Here is a 24,776-nt window from a genome sequence, read left to right as displayed (position 1 = left end):
ACTTTATATAGAGATATATGGGAGGGCTTTATATAGAGATATATGGGGCGGAGGGGGGGACTTTATATAGAGATATATGGGAGGGCTTTATATAGAGATATATGGGGGAGGGGGGGACTTATATAGAGATATATGGGAGGGCTTTATATAGAGATATATGGGGGAGGGGGGGGGGCTTTATAGAGATATATGGGGGAGGGGGGACTTTATATAAAGATATATGGGGGAGGGGGGGACTTTATATAGAGATATATGGAGGGCTTTATATAGAGATATATGGGGGAGGGGGGGGGGACTTTATATAGAGATATATGGGGGAGGGGGGGGGGGACTTTATATAGAGATATATGGGAGGGCTTTATATAGAGAGTTATAGTGGGGAGAAAACTCTGGAAGATTTTGTTACATTGTTTCACTTGGGAGGAGAGATGGGATACAATGAATCATTATATAGAATAGAGGAATCTGTATTGTTGGCTCCAGCAGACAAGTCCCATTTTCTGTCTCCAGAATATTTCTTCTATGGGGGGATGGGATGGGGTCTGTAGGAAGTTCCTATCTTTCACTCAGCAATAAGAAAAGGAAGGATCGGCTTTGATTCCAGCTCTTGTTTTCCCAGTGCTGGAATATGAAGGGAAGGGTCTAGGGTGAGAAGTGACTTGTGCAGAAGAGAATTTTTTATAAAGAGGAGAAAAGAGACACAGAAGTGTTACATTCCATCTCCTCCTCGCCCACAGGGGTGTCTGAGGAGCTCAGGAGAAAATCTTTTGTTTAGTGAAATCTTCAGAGCCGCAAAACACAGGGAAATGTTTACAAATAGATTCCGGATATTTAAAACTTTGACTTTTTGGACGTTTTTATAGCTGCTGTTTTTGGCTTCAGACATTTTTTTTTCTACAGTCAAATAAACTCTCCACCATGTGTCCATGCACACATAGGCTGTTATCAACTGTATTTTGCTTGGGGCGTATTTTTTGGCTGTAAAAAAAAAAATCCCAATATTAGTGGGTTCTGAGAGCAGTTTTTCAGCTAAAAGATATATAATGTGAAAAAAAAAACACTGCAGATAAAAGCTCAAAAGTTTTTTGATCCATTGGAAAAAAAAAGCTACTGGTGTTTTTTTATGACGTCCAGCGTGCACGAGGCCTAAGAGAAATGCTGTAGTAGGGCTACTTAAAGCCAACCGTGATTGGATTGGAAGGTAAAAAATTGTTTGATCACGCTTGTGACCTCTACAGACTGTTAATGGACGACTTTGCAGCGCCGCACCGATTTCCAAAAGTAGTTCCTGCACTACTTTTGGCGACTTCGGGGGCGATTTCAATAGACCTCTGTGCATGAACCCACACAGATGTCCTTCAAATTACCCCCCCCCCCCCGAAATCACACTGAAATGGGGTTTGAACTCGTGCGAGCATTTCAAACCCGCCTCCAATGTGAACGCAGGCTAAGTCGCGCACGAATGGTTATCACTGGAAAACGTGGGGAATGACTTGAGAGCCTTACATACAGTTGTGCTCATAAGTTTACATACCCTATCAGAATTTATGATTTCTTGGCCATTTTTCAGAGAATATAAATTATAACACAAAAACTTTTCCTTCACTTATGGTTAGTGTTTGGCTGAAGCCATTTATTAATCAACTGTGTTTACTCTTTTTAAATCATAATGACAACAGAAACTACCTAAATGACCCTGATCAAAATGTTTCATACCCCAGTTCTTAATACCGTGTATTGCCCCCTTTAACATCAATGACAGCTTGAAGTCTTTTGTGGTATTTGTGGATGAGGCTCTTTATCTTCTCAGATGGTAAAGCTACCCATTCCTCTTGGCAATAAGTCTCCAGTTCCTGTAAATTCTTGGGCTGTCTTGCATGAACGGCACATTTGAGATCTCCCCAGAGTGGCTCAATGATATTGAGGTCAGGAGACTGAGATGACCTCTCCAGAACCTTCACTTTATTCTGCTGTAGCCAATGACAGGTGGACTTGGCCTTGTGTTTTGGATCATTGTCATGTTGGAATGTCCAAGTACGTCCCATGCGCAGCTTCCTGGCTGATGAATGCAAATGTTCCTCCAGTATTTTTTGATAACATACTGCATTCATCTTACCAACAATTTTAACCAAATTTCCTGTGCCTTTGTAGCTCACACATCCCCAAAACATCAGCGATCCATCTCCGTGTTTCACAGTAGGAATGGTGGACCTTTCATCATAGGTCTTGTTGACTCCTCTCCAAATGTAGTGTTTATGGTTGTGGCCAAAAAGCTCAATTTTGGTCTCATCACTCCAAATGACTTTGTGCCAGAAGGTTTGAGGCTTGTCTCTGTGCTGTTTGGCGTATTATAAGCGGGATACTTTGTAGCATTTGCGTAGTAATGGCTTTCTTCTGGCGACTCGACCATGCAGCCCATCTTTCTTCAAGTGGCTCCTTATTGTGCATCTTGAAACGGCCACACCACATGTTTTCAGAGAGTCCTGTATTCCACCTGAAGCTATTTGTGGGTTTTTCTTTGCATCCCGAACAATTTTCCTGGCAGTTGTGGCTGAAATTTTAGTTGGTCTACCTGACTGTGGTTTGGTTTCAACAGAACCCCTCATTTTCCACTTCTTGATTAGAGTTTGAACACTGCTGATTGGCATTCTCAATTCCTTGAATATCTTTTTATATCCCTTTCCTGTTTTATACAGTTCAACTACCTTTTCCCACAGATCCTTTGACAATTCTTTTGCTTTCCCCATAGCTTCAGAATCGTCAGTGCAGCACTGTATGAAAGATGCAAGGGTCTGTCAGGAGTCCAGAAACTCATTGACCTTTTATACACACACTTATTACAAGAAAACAGATCACAGGTGAGGATGGTTACCTTTAATAGCCATTCAAACCCCTTTGTGTCAACTTGTGTGCATGTTATCAGGCCAAAATCACCAGGGTATGTAAACTTTTGATCAGGGTCATTTGGGTATTTTCTGTTGTCATTATGATTTAAAAAGAGTAAACACAGTTGATTGATAATAAATGGCTTCAGCCAAACACTAACCATGAGTGAAAGAAAAAGTTTTTGTGTTATCATTTCATATTCTCTGAAAAATGGTCAAGAAATCATAAATTCTGCCAGGGTGTGTAAACTTTTGAGCACAACTGTAGCTGTTGCCAAACCCCCTGCTTGGTGGAAGTTATTTCTATTTCATATTATTAATTGTTTCTTTTTTTTGTTTGTTTTTCCCCTGGAGGAACAAGTTGTTACATAACAATGTATTGCACTGGTGCCAAGCACAATGTTGACATGTGTTCTTTTTTTTTTTTTTTTTTTCTGAGAACAAGCAGCCAGATTCCGAACATGAGATTAGGTGGACTGTGTGCCCCCGGGGTAATCGGTGAGGTCAGCTGCCATAGCGGGAATGATCGATCCAGGCTTTTTTTCGCCCCGTATAGTATATACTCCCCCCCCCCCTACACTGTACTGCATCTATGCATGAAAATTGCCTTGCAAATTTCTCTATGCAAACATTCTTCGGTCTCGCTCTTGTCATACAGTAGGATCTGGGTGCGTCCTCCTTTTTTTATTGTGCTGTTAGGTAAACAGCAACTTCTTCTTCACCGTTTTGTTGGCGGACTCTATTCTAGTCGCTGTGAGTAATGCAGACACATAGAGCTGATGATGTAAGTTGCGGCTTGTGTCACTGTCACATTAATTGGCGTTATGTAGATCAGATGTTAGGACTTCACCGACCACATGTTGAGTCATTCGGCTTACAGAGACCTTTGTCACCAAAGTGCAGCTCTGCAGATAAAAGCACAGAAAAAAATCCAGTTATTTGAAACGCTCACTTGGCCGAGATTTTGGTTTAGGATATTCAATCTCCTCTATTCAGTCACCGGGGTTAATTTACCCAAAACAGTTAAGACTATTTAACCACTTCAGCCCCAGGAAGGATTTACCCCCCCCCTTAAAGTGGTGTTCCACGTACATGTACGTGATTTTGCTCTGAAGGGCCGCAGTATATGTACGTGGGGCGGTCCTTAACCACTTACGGACCGCCCGCCGTCATTATACGGCGGCACTTTGAAGTGGAAAACTGTTGTTATGGCAGCTAGCTATCCCGGTATCCACTTCTTCAGCGGGCGGTCCACTTTCAGATAAGAGCGGTCTCAGCGGCGGATTCGCCGCAATATTACTTTTATCAGTGGCGGGAGAGGGCCCCCCCCCCCTCCCGCCACTCTCTGGTGCCCTCCGCCGCTTACTGGAGGCGATCGGGTCCTTTCCCCTGCTTGGCATGGAGCCGAGTGAGGGGAAGATGGTCCCCACCCGGCTCCATACAGTTGCAGGGCGGAAGCGACGTCAAAACGTCACATCTGCCTATAGCTCTTAAAGGGACATTTATTTATTTTTTTTTACTGCATTTTAGTGTAAATATGAGATCTGATGTCTTTTTGACCCCAGATCTTATATTTAAGAGGACCTGTCATGCTTTTCTTGTATTACAAGGGATGTTTACAACTGTTTACATCCCTTGTAATAGGAATAAAAGTGACACTTTTTTTATTTTTACACTTTACTTATTACTTATTTTTACACACTTCTTTAAAAAAAAAAAAAAGAAATATTTATTTATTTTTTAACGCGCCCTGTCCCGCCAAGCTTGCGCGCAGAAGCGAACGCATACCTGAGTAGCACCGCATATGTAAACGGTGTTTAAGTCACACATGTGAGGTATTGCCGCGATCGTTAGTTAGAACAATCATTCTGTAGAAATTTTTAAATGGAGATTTTTAAGGGTGAAAGTTTGTCGCCATTCCACGAGCGGGTGCAATTTTAAAGCGTGACATGTTGGGCATCAATTTACTCGGCATAACATTGTCTTTCACAATATTAAAAAAAAAATTGGCTAATGCTGGCCATACACTATACGAAGAATCGGCCGAACCCATTTTCGAAGAAAAACGAACATTCAGCCGTGAGCGCAAATAATAGTGCCATCATGTAATGACTGATAAATCGTTCAGTGGATATGAATGCATTTTTTGTTCGTTTTTTTTTTTTTTTTGTTATGTATACCTAGTGCAGACAGTTTGGACGGGAAACACATTAACCTTTCAATTTATTATTAGTTCGGCAGAAAATTTCCAAACTTGTCCTTTGTTTTTTCGGCTCAAAAACGTCCCAACAATGATTGATTTTGTGGCCATTAACTGGCCGAAAAATGAATGAACTGTCTAAATGACCAAATTTTGGCCAATTTTTCATATAGTGTATGGCCACCATTACTTTACTGTTGTCTTTTTATTTATTTTTTTAATTAAAAAAAGTGCATTTTTTCCAACAAAATTGCTCTTGCAAGACCGCTGCGCAAATACGGCGTGACATAAAGTATTGCAACAACTAGCAAATCTCTAGGGTGTCTGAAAAATTATATATATTTCATAATGGATTAGTTGGCCAATTATTGTTTCGATTAATTGGTAAATAACCTTAAAAAAAAGTTTAAAAAAAAAGGCAATTTATTCTTAAATATCTCTATGCAGTGGTAAATAAAAATAACCAACTATATTGTTAGAGAGCAAAATCTCTAATCCACTCTGAGAATAACAGACGAAGAGATATACTGTATATACTATTAGAGGGGAGATATACTGTATATACTATTAGAGGGGAGATATGCTGTATATACTATTAGAGGGGAGAAATATACTGTATCAGTGGCATAGCGTGGGGGTGCGGAGGGGGCCGTGGCCCCGGGCGCAACATTTAGGGGGCGAAATCCCGTGCCAGGTAGTGTGTGTCACTGATGGCTCTGTCCCCCTAATGTTTACTTCCTGTGTCCCTGCGGGCACCCTGTGATTCGGCAAAATGGTGTCATGTGTGCGGCGGCCATGGCCTATCCGCGATCACGGCGGCGGTGCTACCCTATCCACGATCACGGCGGCGGCGCTGCCCTATCCACGATCAAGGTTGCTCCTGGAGTCCCGCCTCCGCCTAGCCTCTGGAGCGATGTAATGTCTTTACCTTCTCCAGGCTCCCCCTCTCATCCGGACCGATGTGCTGGCTGTCTTTACCTCCTTTAGGCTCCCCCACTCATCCAGACAGATGTGCTGTCTTTACCTCCTCCAGACTGAAGACACAAGCTGCAGGTGAGGTCCTAAGAGTCGGGTAGTGTTGCTGGCCCCCGGGGGTTGTGGAGAGGGAGCAGCCAGAGGGAGATTAGACAAGCAGATAGAGTCAGTAAAGGAATACAGTAGTGTAGTGATCAGTGTCGTGGGCAGAGCAGTGGTCAGTGTAGTGATTGTCAGTGTAGTGCAGTGGTCAGTGTAGTGGTGGACAGAGCAGCGGTCAATGTAGTGTAGTGGTCAGAGCAGTGGTAAGTGTAGTGTAGTGGTCAGAGCAGTGGTCAGTGTAGTGGTGGTCAGCGTTGTGTAGTGGACAGAGCAGCGGTCAATGTAGTGTAGTGGACAGAGCAGTGGTAAGTGTAGTGTAGAGGTCAGTGTAGTGGTGGTCAGTGTTATGGACAGAGCAGCGGTCAGTGTAGTGGTGGTCAGTGTTATGTAGTGGGCAGAGCAGCGGTCAGTATAGTGGTGGTCAGTGTTGTGCAGTGGTCAGTGTAGTGTAGTGGACAGAGCAGTGTAGTGGTCAGTGTAGTGGACAGAGCAGTGGTCAGTGTAGTGGTGGTCAGCATTGTGTAGTGGACAGAGCAGCGGTCAATGTAGTGGTGGTCAGTGTGTTGTGTAGTGGACAGAGCAGTGGACAGAGCAGTGTAGAGGTCAGTGTAGTGGACAGAGCAGTGGTCAGTGTTGTATAGTGGTCAGTGTTGTGTAGTGGACAGAGCAGTGGTCAGTGTAGTGTAGTGGACAGAGCAGTGTAGGAATTGGGTAGTGGACAGGTAGGTCAGTGTAGTGGCCAGTATAGGAAGCAGGTAGGTTACTGTAGTGGTCAGGTAGGTTAGTGTTGGAATCAGGTAGGTTACTGTAGTGGTCAGTGTAGGAATCGGGGGTCTGTACTATTGTAGGAAGAGAAGGGACTCGGAGTGCTAAAAGCCTACAGGTTAGGGGGCGCAAATTACTTGCCTTGACCCGGGCGCTGACAACCCACGCTACGCCACTGTACTGTATATACTATTAGAGGGGAGATATACTGTATATACTATTAGAGGGGAGAGATATACTGTATATACTATTAGAGGGGAGAGATATACTGTATATACTATTAGAGGGGAGAGATATACTGTATATACTATTAGAGGGGAGAGATATACTGTATATACTATTAGAGGAGAGATATACTGTATATACTATTAGAGGGGAGAGATATACTGTATATACTATTAGAGGGGAGATATGCAGTATATACTATTAGAGGAGAGATATACTGTATATACTATTAGAGGAGAGATATACTGTATATACTATTAGAGGAGAGATATACTGTATATACTATTAGAGGGGAGAGATATACTGTATATACTATTAGAGGGGAGAGATATACTGTATATACTATTAGAGGGGAGAGATATACTGTATATACAATTAGAGGGGAGATATACTGTATATACAATTAGAGGGGAGATATACTGTATATACTATTAGAGGGGAGATATACTTTATATACTATTAGAGGGGAGATATGCTGTATATACTATTAGAGGGGAGAGATATACTTTATATACTATTAGAGGGGAGAGATATACTGTATATACTATTAGAGGTTGAATCTGGTAAATGTCATCAGTCTCAGAGATCAATTTTTTTTTAATTGAAAGAAAAAAAGTTAGACTGTTTTGCAGATTTTCAAACAGAACTGTAATATATTATATGTTGGCCATACAACAAAAACAATGCCTTCCTTAAAAAAAAAAAATGTCATTTTAAGAACGTTCGTTCGATTTTCTAATCGTTAGCGCGGTCAAATCGATATCTGTTTTCAACCTCAGTGACGGGGAAATTTTGAAATAATAGAAAACTTCTTGGTCAAAGGAATTTTCAGACAGTCAGTGTATGTGGTTTTCGTTCAGAAATTACATTCATTTAAAAACAGAACTTTAAAAGCAAGTGAAAATTTCAAACAAGATTCTTTCGTTCAGTGAATGTACAAAGATTTTTCTTCTGAATATTCTAAAAATTGATCGGTGTGGCCAGCATAAGGCTCAGTACACACCTATGCAGTTTACTTTTGATCTGTCTCTGTGGTGCTTTTTGCTGTGCGTTTTTGATTTTTTTTTGCGTTTGTGATTTTGCTGCGATTTGTGTTTTTTTTTTTTTTTTTTTTTTTATGCCTTTTTTTTGACCAATTTGTTGGGCAGATAAAAAAACAAAAACAAAACACAAATAACTTGCATGCTTCTCCATTAGTCTATTGAACCAAGGAAAGCACCGTTTTGCATTATAAAAAGTCCCTGACCCTTTCCAAAGAGATGTGAAAGTTAAATGAACTGTAGTGCGTTTCTGCAAAAAAAAACACATAGGTGTGAACCCGGCCTGAGACGTTTAGTAACATAATGGCGTTAAAAAAAAAAAAAAAAAATAGCCCTTTATGAAAAAAAAAGAGCAAATAATCGCTACTGTAAGGGGATAATTTTTTTACTGTGCAACAGTGAAAGTAAAATTTATAGTAGCGATTATTTGTACTCATAATGGGGATAAAAGAAACCACCAAAAATTAACCCTTTAGAGTACAAAAAGAGCAAATAATCGCTACTATAAATTTTACTTTCTCTGTTGCACAGTAAAAAAAATGAACCCCTTACAGTAGCGATTATTTGCTCTTTTTGTACCATAAAGGGATATAGATATATAAATTTTTTTTTTTAAACCCCATTATGTTACTGGCCGATTTTAGTCAATTTATGAAATTAGTATTCGATTAATTTCATAATCGATTAGTTGTCCATTAATCGATTACTTGTTTCGGCCCTACATTTCATACACAATTTTTTTATTCATTTGAAATGTGTTTGTACATGGTCTGTTAGATTGGGACGTCTGTGCTGCTTTTATTGATTATTGGCAGGACTTGTATAGAGTTTGTTCCTTGCTGGTAGGTAAAGGTCAACCAGTTAACTCTTCTTTATATTCTTTTTGTTTTGCCGTTCCTTGGCTGGGATTGTATCGGATGGGTAAGTAATGTGTGTGTGATTTTTACTTTGCTGTTATTTGTCAGGAAGCACACAATGCAAAGTGTAACATTGTAACATTCACCTAAACAAAACGTTTTGACTTCTTCTACATTTTTACTTTGTTGCTACTTTTTATATTTTGGTTATAGTATTACATATGGAGCTTGATGGGTCATTTGCATACCGGGCAATGTGCTTTTCTGAAAGCGATTGTAAGCCCCGCTTCACACCAATGCGACCTGACCGCTCAAAGTCGCACCCAATTGGTGGCAATGGAACCGTTCAAAGCTTTCACTGACTGCGCTGTTGGGGGAATCAATTCCTCTATGGTTTGCTTGGTGTACATAGCCATACAGGAGTACAGAGTGTGCGTAATGACAACCCTGCCACCGTATACAACCACCCATTGAGATGTATTAGAATGAGCAACTGTACCCAGATGTTTGCAGGGGGGTTACGGAAAGCAGTGGTCATCAACTCCTGTCCTCAGGACCCACTAACAGGCCAGGTTTGCAAGATAACTGAAATACATCACAGGTGATATCATTTGCTGCTCAGTGATTGCAGCCTTCTAGTCTGTATCTTCCCAAGGTAATACATAAAACCTGGCCTGTTAGTGGGTCCTGAGGACAGGGTTGGTGACCACTGCCATAAAGCATCTGCATGCACATTGATATATGCTTAGAACACAGGCTATCTACATTCGGACTATACGTGCGCTATATTGTCAAAAGTATTGTGACGCCTGCCTCCACACACACATGAACTTCAATGGCATCCCAGTCTTAGTCCATAGGGTTCAATATTGAGTTGGCCCACCCTTTGCAGCTATAACAGCTTCAACTCTTCTGGGAAGGCCGTCCACAAGGTTTAGGAGTGTGTCTATGGGAATGTTTGACCATTCTTCCAGAAGAGCATTTGTGAGGTCAGGCACTGATGTTGGATGAGAAGGCCTGGCTCGCAGTCTCCGCTCTAATTCATCCTAAAGGTGTTCTATGTGGTTGAGGTCAGGACTCTGTGCAGGCCAGTCAAGTTCCTCCACCCCAAACTCGCTCATCCATGTCTTTATGGACCTTGCTTTGTGCACTGGTGCGCAGTCATGTTGGAACAGGAAGGGGCCAAATTGTTCCCACAAAGTTGGGAGCATGAAATTGTCCAAAATGTCTTGGTATGCTGACGCCTTAAGAGTTCCCTTCACTGGAACTAAGGGGCCAAACCCAACCCCTGAAATACACCCCCCACCATAATCCCCCTCCTCCACCAAATGATTTGGACCAGTGCACAAAGCAAGGTCCATAAAGACATGGATGAGTGAGTTTGGGGTGGAGGAACTTGACTGGCCTGCACAGAGTCCTGATCTCAACCCGATAGAACACCTTTGGGATGAATTAGATTGGGTTGAGGTCAGGACTCTGTGCAGGCCAGTCTAGTTCCTCCACTCCAAACTTGCTCATCCATGTATTTTATGGACCTTGCTTTATGCACTGGTCCAAACCCTTTGGCAGAGGGGGATTATGGTGTGGGGTTGTTTTTCAGGGGTTGGAGTTGGCCCCTTAGTTCCAGTGAAGGGAACTCTTAAGGCGTCAGCATACCAAGACATTTTGGACAATTTCATGCTTCCAACTTTGTGGGAACAGTTTGGGGATGGACCCTTCCTGTTCCAACATGACTGCGCACCAGAGCACAAAGCAAGGTCCATAAAGACATGGATGAGCGAGTTTGGGGTGGAGGAACTTAACTGGCCTGCACAGAGTCCTGACCTCAACCCGATAGAACACCTTTGGGATGAATTAGAGCAGAGACTGTGAGCCAGGCCTTCTCATCCACATCAGTGCCTGACCTTACAAATCCACTTCTGGAAGAATGGTCTAACATTCCCATAGACACCCTCCTAAACCTTGTGGACGGCCTTCCCAGAAGAGTTGAAGCTGTTATAGCTGCAAAGGGTGGGCCAACTCAATATTGAACCCTACGGACTAAGACTGGGATGCCATTAAAATTCATGTGCTTGTAAAGGCAGGTGTCCCAATACTTTTGACAATATAGTGTATGTCAGTGCACATGTGGTTGCTTTAGGTAACTGCTATAGCTGTCCCTTCTAATGCATCTCATTGGGTGGCTCCCAGGGATGTCATAACTCAGGCTCTGCGCACCTTTACGGCCCCTGCATTGGGCATAAAGTGTTGGCAGTATTCAACCCAAAAGCAAACATTTATTGAATTGTATTTACTCTTAGATGTGATGGCTGCATTCCTTTTCTTTTTTAGGCCTTCTTTCTTTTATATATAGAGGATGATATGCCAATTATTTACACTTTGATCTGATTCACATCGGCATCATCCCAGAATATACACCCGCCGGCCACTTTATTAGGTACACCTTGCTAGTACCGGGTTGGACCCCATTTTGCCCTTATTCTTGGTGGCATAGATACAACAAGGTGTTGGAAACATTCCTCAGAGATTTTGGTCCATAGTGACATGATAACATCACGCAGTTGCTGCAGATTTCTTGGCTGCACATCCATGATTCAACTCTCCAGTGCCACCACATCCCAAAGGTGCTCTATTGGATGAGATGTGGTGAGTGTGGAGGCCATTGGAGTACAGGGACCTCATTGTCCAGTGGTGAGATGATTGGAGCTTTGTGACATGGTGCATTATCCTGCTGGAAGGAGCCATCAGAAGATGGGGACACTGTAGTCATAAATGGATGGACATGGTCAGCAACAATACTCAGGTCAGGGAGGCCGTGGTGTTTAACCTCTTCAATGCCGGGCATTTTCACCCCCTTCCTGCCCAGACCAATTTTCAGCTTTCAGCGCTGTCACATTTTGAATGACAATTGCGTGAAAATGACACACTGTACCCATATGAAATTTTGATTGTTTTTTTTTCCCCCACAAATAGAGCTTTCTTTTGGTGGTATTTGATCACCTCTGCGTTTTTTTTTTTTTTTTTTTTTTTGCGCTATAAACAAAAAAAGAGCGACAATTTTGAAAAAAAAAACCGCAATATTTTTTTACTTTTTGCTATAATAAATATCCCCCAAAAATATATAGAAAAAAACATTTTTTTTTTCCTCAGTTTAGGCCGATTATGTATTCTTCTAAATATTTTTGGTAAAAAAAAAAAATCGCAGTAAGCGTATATTGATTGGTTTGCACAAAAGTTATATCATCTACAAAATAGGGGATAGTTTTATGGCATTTTTATTATTTTTTTTTTGTGTTAGTAATGGTGGCGGTCTGCGATTTTTTTTTTTTTTTTTTTTTTTTTTCCGGGACTGCGACATTATGGCGGACACATCGGACACTTTTGACACTATTTTGGGACCATTGGAATTAATACAACGATCAGTGCTATAAAAATGCACTGATTACTGTGTAAATGACACTGGCAGGGGAAGGGGGTTGAACACTAGGGGGCGATGAAGGGGTTAAGCGTGTCCTAGGGAGTGATTCTAACTGTGGGGGGGATGGGCTTCCACTCACATGACTGCGATCACTGCTCCCAAAAGACAGGGAATGGTGATCTTTGTCATGTCACAAGGCAGAATGGGGAAATGCCTTGTTTACATCTCCCCGTTCTTCCACTCCGTGACACGATCGCCGTTCACGCTGTACCCGGCAGGCGCCCGCTAGCCCCGCTAATTAATGGGGATGTACAGGTACACCTATTTGCCCACCGCTGCCATTGTGCCGACGTATATCTGTGTGCAGCGGTCGGCAAGTGGTTAAACGATGCTCAATTGGTACTAAGGGGTCCAAAGTGTGCCAAGAAAAATCTCCCCCCCCCCACCATTATACCCCCACCAGTCTGAACCGGTGATACAAGGCAGGACGGATCCATGATTTCATGTTATATACACCAAATTCTGACCCGACCATCTGAATGTCGCAGCTGAAATCGAGACTCATCAGACCAGGCAACGTTCTTCCAATCTTCTATTGTCCAATTTTGGTGATCCTGTGCCAATTGTAGCCTCAGTTTCCTGTTCTAAGGTTTAATTGTCAAAGCTTAAAGCGGAGTTCCACCCAAATGTGGAACCTCCACTTATCTCCTTCCTCCGTCCCCCCCCCCCCCCCCCACTAGTGCCACATTTGTCACCTTTTCGGGGGGGGGGGGGGGGGGGGGATACCTGGTTTTTGACAGGTACCCTTCCCCCACTTCCAGGAGACTGTGGCACCGTTCCTTAGAAGTTCGCCCCCCCCCCCCCCCCCCTCCTCCTTCCTCTGCCACTGGGCCAGTTAGAAAGCGCAGCGCGCTTTGCACATGCACGGTGGGGAAACCGTTGTTAAGCCGAAAGGCTTCACTGCCAGTTTCCCTTACAAGGAATGGCGGCGGCAGTGCCCGAGAGCCGACCTGAAAATCAGCTGCGGTGCCGACATCGCGGGGACCTTGGGACAGGTAAGTGTCCTAATATTAAAAGTCTGTAGCTACGGTATTTGTAGCTGCTGACTTTAAATTTTTCGGTAGGGGTGAACAAGCTGAAGTTAGAAGCTGATTGGTTTCTATGCAGAGCTGCACTAGTTTTATTTATTATTATTATTATTATATTATTATTATACAGGATTTATATAGCGCCGACAGTTTGCGCAGCGCTTTACAACAGTAGGGCAGACAGTACAAGTACAATACAAATCAATACAGGAGGGCCCTGCTCGTTAGAGCTTACAATCTAGGAAGGAGGGTCAAGTTATTCAAAAGTTTTAGGCTTCATTCACATTGCCTGCAGCTTTGAAACTTGTGCGTCTTCATCTGAAATCGCACAATTTTTAAGCCGAAGGTCAGTGCGACTTGGACGACATTTGTGCCGCTTCATACACAGATGTCTATACAAGTCGCACCCGAAATCACCAAAAGCGGTGCAGGAACTACTTTTTTTTTTTTTCAAATCAAACTGCATGATTTTTAATAAATTTATAGATTTATATCCTCCCTGCAAGTTGCTCCAATGTGATCGAGGGCTAAAAAAATCTCAGTTTTATTGCAAATTGTTGCTACAAAGTAGCATTTCAATCCTGGCCAGCTGAGAAATGTTGACTTCGTATTGTCCTGTGAAATGACCCATCTATGTGCTCCTTGCTTTATCAAGCGAGGAAGAAATCGATTGCCGTCTTTGTTTTGCGGCGGCGTCCGATGGAAGATGGCAGAATGCACAGCAGATCTATTCCAGATAGGATATGGAAAATGTGAGTTCCGGGTTCAGGAGTGAGAAGCTGATAACAAAGGGGAGCGCAGGCATTGTATCGGGGATTAGAGACTTTTATTATGTGAGCGGAGATAATGGGGGATCAGAGTTCACATGTCACAGCTGTTGATCTGGCAGTTGGCAGGCGTCCCCGTGGCACAGATTCCAGGACCGGTGACACGCTGATAACGGGAGCCTTCTGGGATGAACCAGCCAGAGCTGGTCAGGAAAGGAGACGTGACGCTCCATTTCTGTATGAGGCCGGAGATGGCGTGCCCAAGCAGATCATTGGGGCAATGCTCAGCTGTGTGATCCAGAATCTCTTTATGTCGGAATCGGAGCAACCTCTACTTTCTCATTTTTTTTTTTTTTTTCCCTGAATTAAAGCCGAATTAAACCCAAAAGGAAACATTTATATTGCAGCTTACCAATTCTGAGATGTGACGGCTGCATTTGTTTTCTTTTTTAGGCTTTCTTTCGTTCAAGGTTTGATCTGGGTCAGTGCCAGGGTTAGTGTTTTGGGTCAGGGACAGTATTTTTTTGGGCAGGATTTTTTATTTATTTTTTTACTTTTTTTTTTTTTTTTTTTAAAGAGGGAGTCCCGCGAAAAAAAATAAAATAAATAAAAGTCAGCAGCTACAAATACTGCAGCTGCTGACTTTTAAAATAAGGACACTCACCTGTCCCGGGGTCCAGCGATGTCGGCACCCGAGACCGAACCGTCCCTCGGTCCTCGGGTGCTGCCGCCACCATTCTCTGTAAGGGAATCAGGAAGTGAAGCGCTGCGGCTTCACTTCCCGGTTCCCTACTGCGCATGCGCGAGTCGCGCTGCGCTTCCTAACTGGTCCCCGCTGTCTCTAGGAGCCATGTGTGTCCCAGCAGGCAGCACGGTGGGGATGGGAGGGGGCGTAGACTCCCGTGGGAGTCTATGCTGGAAGTGGGTGCAAATACCTGTCTTAGACAGTTATCTGCACCCTCCTCCCCCCTGAAAGGTGCAAAATTTGACACCGGAGGGGGGGAGGGTTCAGAAAAGCGGAGGTTCAATTTTTGTGTGAACCTCCGCTTTAGTGTCAGTGTGTTTTTGGTAGATTAAAAAAACAAATAAAAAATAAACAAAAAAAATGCATGCTATTGATCTGGGCTGTACAACAGGTACAAACGACAACTAACACACATATGTGGTATCGCTGCAATCGTCAGGAGCGGGAGAATTTTGGGTTGTTCTTTGGTGGTAGGTTATGGCAGTATCAAGAAATATACAGCTAAATATAAAAAAAAAAAATTATATATATATATATATATGAGATACAGTGTGGCAAAAAAGTTCTCCCACTTAAAAAGATGAGAGAGGCCTGTAATTGTCATCATAGGTATACCTCAACTATGAGAGACAAAATGTGGAAACAAATCCAGACAATCACGTTGTCTGATTTTTTTGAAAGAATTTATTCGCAAATTATGGTGGAAAATAAGTATTTGGTGAATATCAAAAGTTCATCTCAATACTTTGTTATATATCCTTTGTTGGCAATGACAGAGGTCAAACGTTTTCTGTAAGTCTTCACAAGGTTGTCACACACTGTTGCTGGTACGTTGGCCCATTCCTCCATGCAGATCTCCTCTAGAGCAGTGATGTTTTGGGGCTGTCGCTGGGCAACACGGACTTTCAACTCCCTCCAAAGGTTTTCTATGGGGTTGAGATCTGGAGACTGGCTAGGCCACTCCAGGACCTTGAAATGCTTCTTACGAAGCCACTCCTTCATTGCCCGGGCGGTGTGTTTGGGATCATATGTCATCTTCAATGCCCTTGCTTGATGGGAGAAGGTTTGCAGTCAAAATCTCACAATACATGGCCCCATTCATTCTTTCATGTACACGGATCAGTCGTCCTGTTCCCTTTGCAGACAAACAGCCCCAAAGCATGATGTTGCCACCCCCATGCTTCACAGTAGGTATGGTGTTCTTTGGTTGCAACTCAGCATTCTCTCTGCTCCAAACACAATGAGTTGTGTTTCTTCCAAACAGTTCTACTTTGGTTTCATCTGACCATATGACATTCTCCCAATCCTCTTCTGGATCATCCAAATGCTCTCTAGCAAACCTCAGATGGGCCCCGACATGTACTGGCTTAAGCAGGGGGACACGTCTGGCACTGCAGGATCTAAGTCCCTGGCGGTGTAGTGTGTTACTAATGGTAGCCTTTGTTACGTTCGTCCCAGCTCTCTGCAGGCCACAATTGGTGGCTGACTAAATACTTTTTTGCCCCACTGTATATACTGTATATTATATTCTCTATCTATATGACAGAGAGAGAGGAAAAAAAAATATCTATCTATCTATCTATCTATCTATCTATCTATCTATCTATCTATCTATCTATCTATCTATCTATCTATCTATCTATCTATCTATCTATCTATCTATCTATCTATATATATCTGTACAAACATGACCTGGGGGGGGGGGGCGGAGGAGAGCAAAGCAGCCGGCAGTGTATAGATTAACCCCTTCCCTCCTAAGGATCATAAAACAAATATTAATGTTAAATATTAATGCAAGAGAGAGAGAGAAAATAGAGAATATATTATATCTATACACACATTATATATATATATATATAAAAGATAGAGACAGAGAGAATTATATATATATATATAATTCTCTCTGTCTCTATCTTTTATTTATATATATATATAATGTGTGTATAGATATAATATATTCTCTCTGCTGCTTTGCTCTCCTCCGCCCCCCCCCACAGGTCATGTTTGTACAGATGGTGACAGAAAACATTCTTTCTGAGATTGTTGAGATCAGAGAGAGATGAATGCGGACAGAACTATAATGGAGGAAGCGGGGCTCATAGATTAACCCCCGGCACCCCCACTTTGTGTGGGTTGGAAGCCTATTTTACATAATGGTGGTCCCCCCCTGGCCCTTTTAAGGGTTTGGCTGTCACGGCGGTTACAGGATCGGAAAGCTGCTGATCTCACGCAGAGATGGGGCGGGGGGGGGGGGCTTTCTGTTACCTGTCTGGAGTGTGCAGGGCGCGCGCTTTCGGCACACACATGGGGGAACCAGTGACACCAATATTGTGATCAGTGCTAAAAAAACAAACAAACATGCACTGTCACTGTACTAATGACACTGGCAGGGGAGGGGTTAACACCAGGGGCGATCAAAGGGTTAAGTGTGCTCCTAGGGAGTGATTTCTAACACTGTGTGGGGGATGGACTGACTGAAGGAAGAGAGAGATCCGTGTTCCAGATTAGCAGGAACACAAGATTTCTCTTTTCCTCTGTGACACAATGATGGTTTGTGTTGTTTACCAGCAAACCATCGCGGGTGGCCAGCAGACATCGCGGCCGCCGGACCTGCTTAATTGGCTCCCGCTGTGTCCAATCACAACAGGAGCATGGCTCTGGTGGCACGCGCCAGAGCCGAGAAGAGAAATCGCATACAGGTACGTGGTTTTGCGCTTGAGGGACGCCCTGCCGCAGCATATGTACGTGGGCCAGTCCTTGCGGTATTAAACCTCAAACCAAATCATTACATGTGGTGGCTGCATTCTTTTCTCTTCTTTTTTTTGGGGCTTTTTTCCCTTTATGTTCACCTGATCTGGCCAGTAACACACCTCCTGATTAGAGCGCCCCCACTCTGGATGAAGGAGCACAGGGGGCACAGCAGACAACAGCATTGTCAGTCTGGGGGGAGGGGAGAGTGTTGGATGGACTAGCAGATTTAGATACACTAACAAATTAACTCCAGCTCACCCTTTATAACCAATTACACCAATTGAGATAAAGGTTTTCCATGAATAAATAAAAGCTGATCATTCGAAGCTCCCCCTTTCGGTGTTAAATGGTTTGTCTCATCTCTGTAACCGATCTATTCTGCTGGAGAGCTTGTGCTTTTGAAAAGACTTACTGGCTGGATTGCCAGATGAAAATAGAAGAAAGCAAGCCTAAAAAAGAGAAAGAATGCAGTAGAGCTGCATGATTAATCGTTAAAAGATCACGATCTTGATACAACCCCCCCCCCCCACGATCTTAATCCAGCATTTCCATGATTCATGTAACAAGGGCAGTTCCCTGCTCACAGCTGTCATAAAATAAAGCAGCCGGTGTCCTGTCAGAATGCCGTTATCCATCAGAAAATGCGACGAAAGTGGCGTACCATCGTGGCCATCTTGGTACACCCACACTCTAATTTTAAATGCATGGATATAGATATCTATATACATGATATAGATATTTTTTTTTAATTAAGACTCATATCTGTTACAGTATAGGATGTCATGTCATCTGTGCTGAGTCTTGCCACAAAGAGTTAATCCAGCCCTGAGCAATCCTATTATCTTTTTTCAGTAACATAAAAACAGACAGACACAGAAATAGGTGTCAGTTCTTCCCCCTTGCTGTGAGTGATGGAGATTTTCTTATCTAATGCAGGAGTGTGAGAGAGACATTCTGTGTACTTCACATCCCCCCTCCCCCCCTCACCTTTCTTCTCCAGCTCTCCCAGGATTGGCTGCTCCACACCTCAGCATGATTGGGCATGCTGAAGTCATGTGGTGACTTTCCTGGGTTTTTGACTGGGTGTTAGTGATCATAGCAGAAGTTCAGTACAGTGGAACCTTGGTTAACGAGTAACGCGGTTAACGAGCGTTTTGAAAGACGAGTTACTTTTCAAAAAAAAAATTTTATTCATTTTTTTTTATTTTAATTAATTTTTTTTTTAATTTATTTTTTTTATTAATTTTTTATTTTAATTAATTTTATTTATTTTTATTATTAATTATATATTTATTTTTTAATTAATTTTAAAAATAAATAAATATATATATATATATATATATATATATATATATATATATATATATATATATATATATATATATATATATATATATATATATATATATATAATTTTTTTTTTTTTTTTTTTCAATGGAGCAGAGTGAAAAGGCGCTTAAGGTGAATGTTCGCTTTTAGGTTGGGAGTGTGTTTGGAAATACCGTCCAGCAGGGCTGGTGTATTAAAAGGATGAATTGGCCCCCCTGTGACTGGTGTCCCGCCCCCCCAGCAAAGGCATATCAATAAAACCCAACAGTGGGTCTGATCGCTCTGCACTCCACTCAAAAATGAAATAAAACAAAGACTTTGGGCTCCCGAATTTTAAATGCTACCCAACGGGGGGGAGGGATGGGCGTTGGCTTTTTAATCCCGGCAGTAGGTGTCTGGAGAGTGACGGGGTCTCCTCTCTCTTAGTAATCCTTCTTCTCAATTTGTTTTTTTTTTTTTTCGGTCTCCCGAATTGCACGTGTTCTCAGTGTCGCCCTCTTGTGTCCGCAGATCACTGGCGTCATCCTGCTGACGGTGGGCATTTGGGGGAAAGTCAGCCTGGAAGTCTACTTCTCCATCCTCAACGAAAATGCCACCAACGTGCCCTATGTCCTCATCGGCACAGGAGCCGTCATTATCCTCCTGGGCACCTTCGGCTGCTTTGCCACCTGTCGGGCCAGCACCTGGATGCTGAAACTGGTAAGATGTTGTTTTTTTATTATTTTCAAGAAATGGCTCTTTTGGAACCCCGGTGACACCATCGCTGGGTCTGTCTGCTGGTCTTTGCTCCAAATTTTGGTGTGAGGGGGGTCCAGTAAACATCACAGCACTCTGCCTCGGGTCTTCTTTGAAAAGCATTATGTGAAAGAACACATCCATGGCATCCCTTTAGACGTGCATTCTCCTCTCTACTGGCCACTGGTGTGCTGTAGACTTCAGCTGTGCAATCTGCTGATCAGTTACTAGATTCCACTCTAGTAAAGTAGAAGCAACTGATGAGCAGAGTGCACAGATATACAAGAGCCATGCTCATTTAAATGGGAACAGGTAATGTGTTCTTTTATATAATGCTCAGGAATGGCCCACTGCTTGCACCAGGACGGAGGGCTCTTGAGAGGAGTACTGAGGCAGGGAGATGTTTTCAGGAAGTTTTGTACAGCTGGCCCCTCCCACCTATCATATTCTGCCTGCATTGCATAGAGAGGCACAGAGACCCGTGGTGGGGATGTCACCGATTTTAAAACGAGGTCTGTAATGAAAATGGAAAGGCTTTATTGAAAAATGTCATTAGCGTGTTGATGGGGGGGGGGGGGGGGGGAGATCCAGGGAAGACAAATTAAATTTATTTCAGGTACTTATATAGCGGCGTCAATTTTGCGCAGCGCTTTACATATATACATTGTACATTCGTATCAGTCCCTACCCTCAAGGAGCTTACAATTGGACATGTGCAATTCCTGTAGTTTTAAAATTCGGTTTTTAACGAATTTTGACAAATTCGGTAATTCAGGAATATCCGAATTAACAAAAACCCGTTTTAACAAATTTTTCAGAATATTTGTAAATTCGAAAACCCAAAAATTTGAAAATCTTAAATAATAACTAATAATAACTTAACTATTACTATCTATTAAATTATAGGTATTGGAATTTCCTTTCAAATTTGGCTGTTTGGTGAAATACGAATTTATCCGAAATAACAATTCGTTCTAAACGAATGGAACATAACAAATTAATATTAATAAATAACAATAATAATAAACTTTTTATTATGACTTATTATTAATTTGTTCCGTTCCATTTGTTTAGATGCAGAATTCGTTATTTCGGATAAATTTTATATTCGTTCACTAACGGCTAAATTTGAAAGGAAATTCCAATACCTATAATTTAATCGTTAGTTATTGTTAGTTATTGTTAGTTATTTCGGATTTTCGTTCTTTTGAATTCTCAGATTTTCTTTTTTATTTTCACATTTTCAAATTTCGAATTTACGAATTTTCCATCATAACGAATGACCCAAAAAACTAGAAAAGAATAAACGAAAATGAACCAAATTTTTCGGCAGTGCACATGTCTTACTTACAATCTCCGGTCCCCTAACTCACATTCATACATATACTAGGGCCAATTTAGACAGGATCCAATTATCCTACCAGCATGTCTTTGGACCTGGAGGAAGCCCACGCAGGCACAGGATTATTAAGCAGAATAACCACTTGACCTCTGGAAGATTTACCCCCCTTCATGACAAGGCCATTTTTTGCAATACGGCACTGCGTTACTTACATAGTAGGTGTGGTTGAAAAAAGACACAAGTCCAACCTATGTGTGTGATTATATGTCAGTATTATATTGTATATCCCTGTATGTTGTGGTCATTCAGGTGCTTATCTAATAGTTTTTTGAAGCTATCAATGCTCCCCGCTGAGACCACCGCCTGTGGAAGGGAATTCCACATCCTTGCCGCTCTTATGCCCCGTACACACGGTCGGACATTGATCGGACATTGTGACAACAAAATCCTAGGATTTTTTCCGACGGATGTTGGCTCAAACTTGTCTTGCATAAACACAGTCACACAAAGTTGTCGGAAAATCCGATCGTTCTGAACGCGGTGACGTAAAACACGTACGTCGGGACTATAAACGGGGCAGTAGCCAATAGCTTTCATCTCTTTATTCTGAGCATGCGTGGCACTTTGTGCGTTGGATTTGTGTACACACGATCGGAATTTCCGACAACGGATTTTGTTGTCGTAAAATTTTATAGCAAGCTCTCAAACTTTGTGTGTCGGAAATTCCGATGGAAAATGTGTGATGGAGCCTACACACGGTCGGAATTTCCGACAACAAGGTCCTATCACACATTTTCCGTCGGAAAATCCGACTGTGTCCACGGGGCATTACAGTAAAGAACCGTCTACGTAGTTTAAGGTTAAACCTCTTTTCTTCTAATTGTAATGAGTGGCCGCGAGTCTTGTTAAATGCCCTTCCGCGGAAAAGTTTTCTCCCTATTGTGGGGTCACCAGTACGGTATTTGTATATTGAAATCATATCCCCTCTCAAGCGTCTCTTCTCCAGAGAGAATAAGTTCAGTGCTCGCAACCTTTCCTCATAACTAATATCCTCCAGACCCTTTATTAGCTTTGTTGCCCTTCTTTGTACTCGCTCCATTTCCAGTACATCCTTCCTGAGGACTGGTGCCCAGAACTGGACAGCATACTCCAGGTGCGGCCGGACCAGAGTCTTGTAGAGCGGGAGAATTATCGTTTTATCTCTGGAGTTGATCCCCCTTTTTAATGCCAATATTCTGTTTGCTTTGTTAGCAGCAGCTTGGCATTGCTGAGCCTATCATCTACTAGGACCCCCAGGTCCTTTTCCATCCTAGATTCCCCCAGAGGTTCTCCCCCCAGTGTATAGATTGCATTCAGATTTTTGCCACCCAAATGCATTATTTTACATTTTTCTACATTGAACCTCATTTGCCATGTAGTCGCCCACCCCATTAATTTGTTCAGATCTTTTTGCAAGGTTTCCACATCCTGCGGAGAAGTTATTGCCCTGCTTAGCTTAGTACTTGAACTGTTTATCCCATCCTCTAGATCGTTTATAAACAAATTAAATAGGATTGGTCCCAGCACAGAACCCTGGGGAACCCCACTACCCACCCCTGACCATTCTGAGTACTCCCCATTTATCACCACCCTCTGAACTCGCCCTTGTAGCCAGTTTTCAATCCATGTACTCACCCTTTAACACTTTAACTGACAATTGCAGGGCAATCTGACACTGACACTTTGTGAGGACCAGTGACACCAATGCTGCAGCGATCACTGCTAAAAATATGCACTGTCACTGTACTAATGACACTGGCTGGGAAGAGGTTAAACATCTAGGGGCGATCAAAGGGTTAAATGTGTGCCTAGCCAGTGTTTTGATGTACTGTGTGTGCTGCTATCACTAAGGGAACACATAGATTTTATTCCCCCGCTTCGCAGGGACACAGAATCCATCCCTTTCCCCCTGTCAGAACGGAGCTCTGCCTTCTTTACATAGGCAGATCCCCGTTCTGTGTACTTGAGGCCGGGTTCACACTAGTCACACAGTTAGAATCACTCCCTAGGACACACAGTTAACCCCTTGATCGCCCCCTAGTGTTTAACCCCTTCCCTGCCTTTGACATTTACACAGTAATCAGAGCATTTTTATAGCACTGATCGCTGTATAAATGACAACGGTCCCAAAATAGTGTCAAAAGTGTCCGATGTGTCCGCCATAATGTCACAGTCATGATAAAAATCGCAGATCGCCGCCATTACTAATAAAAAAAAAAAAAAAAAAAAATGAATAAAAAAAAATGCCATAAATCCATCCCCTATTTTGTAGACACTATAACTTTTGCGCAAACCAATCAATATACGCTTATTGCGATATTTTTTATTTTTTACCAAAAATATGTAGAAGAATACATATCGGCCTAAACTGAGGAAAAAAATTTATTTTTATTTTTTTGGGGGGGATATTTATTATAGCAAAAAGTAAAAAATATTGCTTTTTTTTTTTTTTTTTTTTCAAACATTTTTTTTTTTCAAAATTGTTGCTATTTTTTTGTTTATCGCGCAAAAAAGAAAAACCACAGAGGTGATCAAATACCACCAAAAGAAAGCTCTATTTGTCGGGAAAAAAGGACGTCAATTTTGTTTGGATGCAATGTCGCACGACCACAAAATTATCAGTTAAAGCGACGCAGTGCCGAATCGCAAAAAGTGCTCTGGTAAAATCTTCCGGGGCTTAAGCGGTTAAACTTCTCCACAACTTTATCCCTGACCAGTCTGGTGTGTTCTTTGGCCTTCACGATAATGTTTGTTCACTAAGGTTCTCTAACAAGTCTCTGAGGGCTTCACAGAACAGCTGTATTCATACTGAGATTAAATTACACACAGGTGGACTCTATTTACTAATTAGGTGACTTCTGAAGGCGATTGGTTCCACTAGATTTTAGATTGGGAGGGGCTGTGCACTGTTTGCCACCGCCGTCCCAAGAAAGTATACCACTGGCCGCCACTGTTGGCAAATCCCCTTTTTCTTTATATCTAGTATAAACCGAGCCTTACCGACGATCAGCGGGTGCCTGAGGACATTGAGTGCCCGACACCCGCAGACCAGCTTCTGCTTTGAATTATCACAGCAGAAGCGACCTGCCGGTGGTGCGTGCGCGCCCCCCTGCAGGCGGTCGTGCAGGATCACGTACAGTATCTCACAAAAGTTAGTACATCCCTCACATTTTTGTAAATATTTTCTTCTATCTTTTCATGTGACAACACTGAAGAAATGACACTTTGCTACAATGTAAAGTAGTGAGTGTACAGCTTGTATAACAGTGTAAATTTGCTGTCCCCTCAAAATAACTCAACACACAGCCATTAATGTCTAAACCACTGGCAACAAAAGTGAGTACACCCCTAAGTGAAAATGTCCAAATTGGGCCCAATTAGCCATTTTCCCTCCCCGGTGTCATGTGACTCGTTAGTGTTACAAGGTCTCAGGTGTGAATGTGGAGCAGGTGTGTTAAATTTGGTGTTATCGCTCTCACTCTCTCATCCTCTCATCCTGGTCACTGGAAGTTC

The 24,776-nt window shown here is 42.5% G+C and overlaps 1 protein-coding gene across 1 annotated transcript in view; it reads left to right on the top strand.

Annotated features, from left to right (window-relative positions):
• TSPAN6 (tetraspanin 6) overlaps positions 1–24,776 on the top strand; it is a 50,560-nt gene that overhangs the window by 1,712 nt on the left and 24,072 nt on the right. Inside the window, 1 exon segment of the mRNA XM_073598148.1 lies at positions 19,658–19,846. Coding sequence (XP_073454249.1) covers positions 19,658–19,846 — 189 coding nt within the window.

Source organism: Aquarana catesbeiana, linkage group LG09 (assembly GCF_042186555.1).
Source record: "Aquarana catesbeiana isolate 2022-GZ linkage group LG09, ASM4218655v1, whole genome shotgun sequence".
NCBI classification, from domain to species: domain Eukaryota; kingdom Metazoa; phylum Chordata; class Amphibia; order Anura; family Ranidae; genus Aquarana; species Aquarana catesbeiana.
Note: the sequence above shows the minus strand (reverse complement) of the source record. Positions and strands in the feature narration are given on the sequence as shown.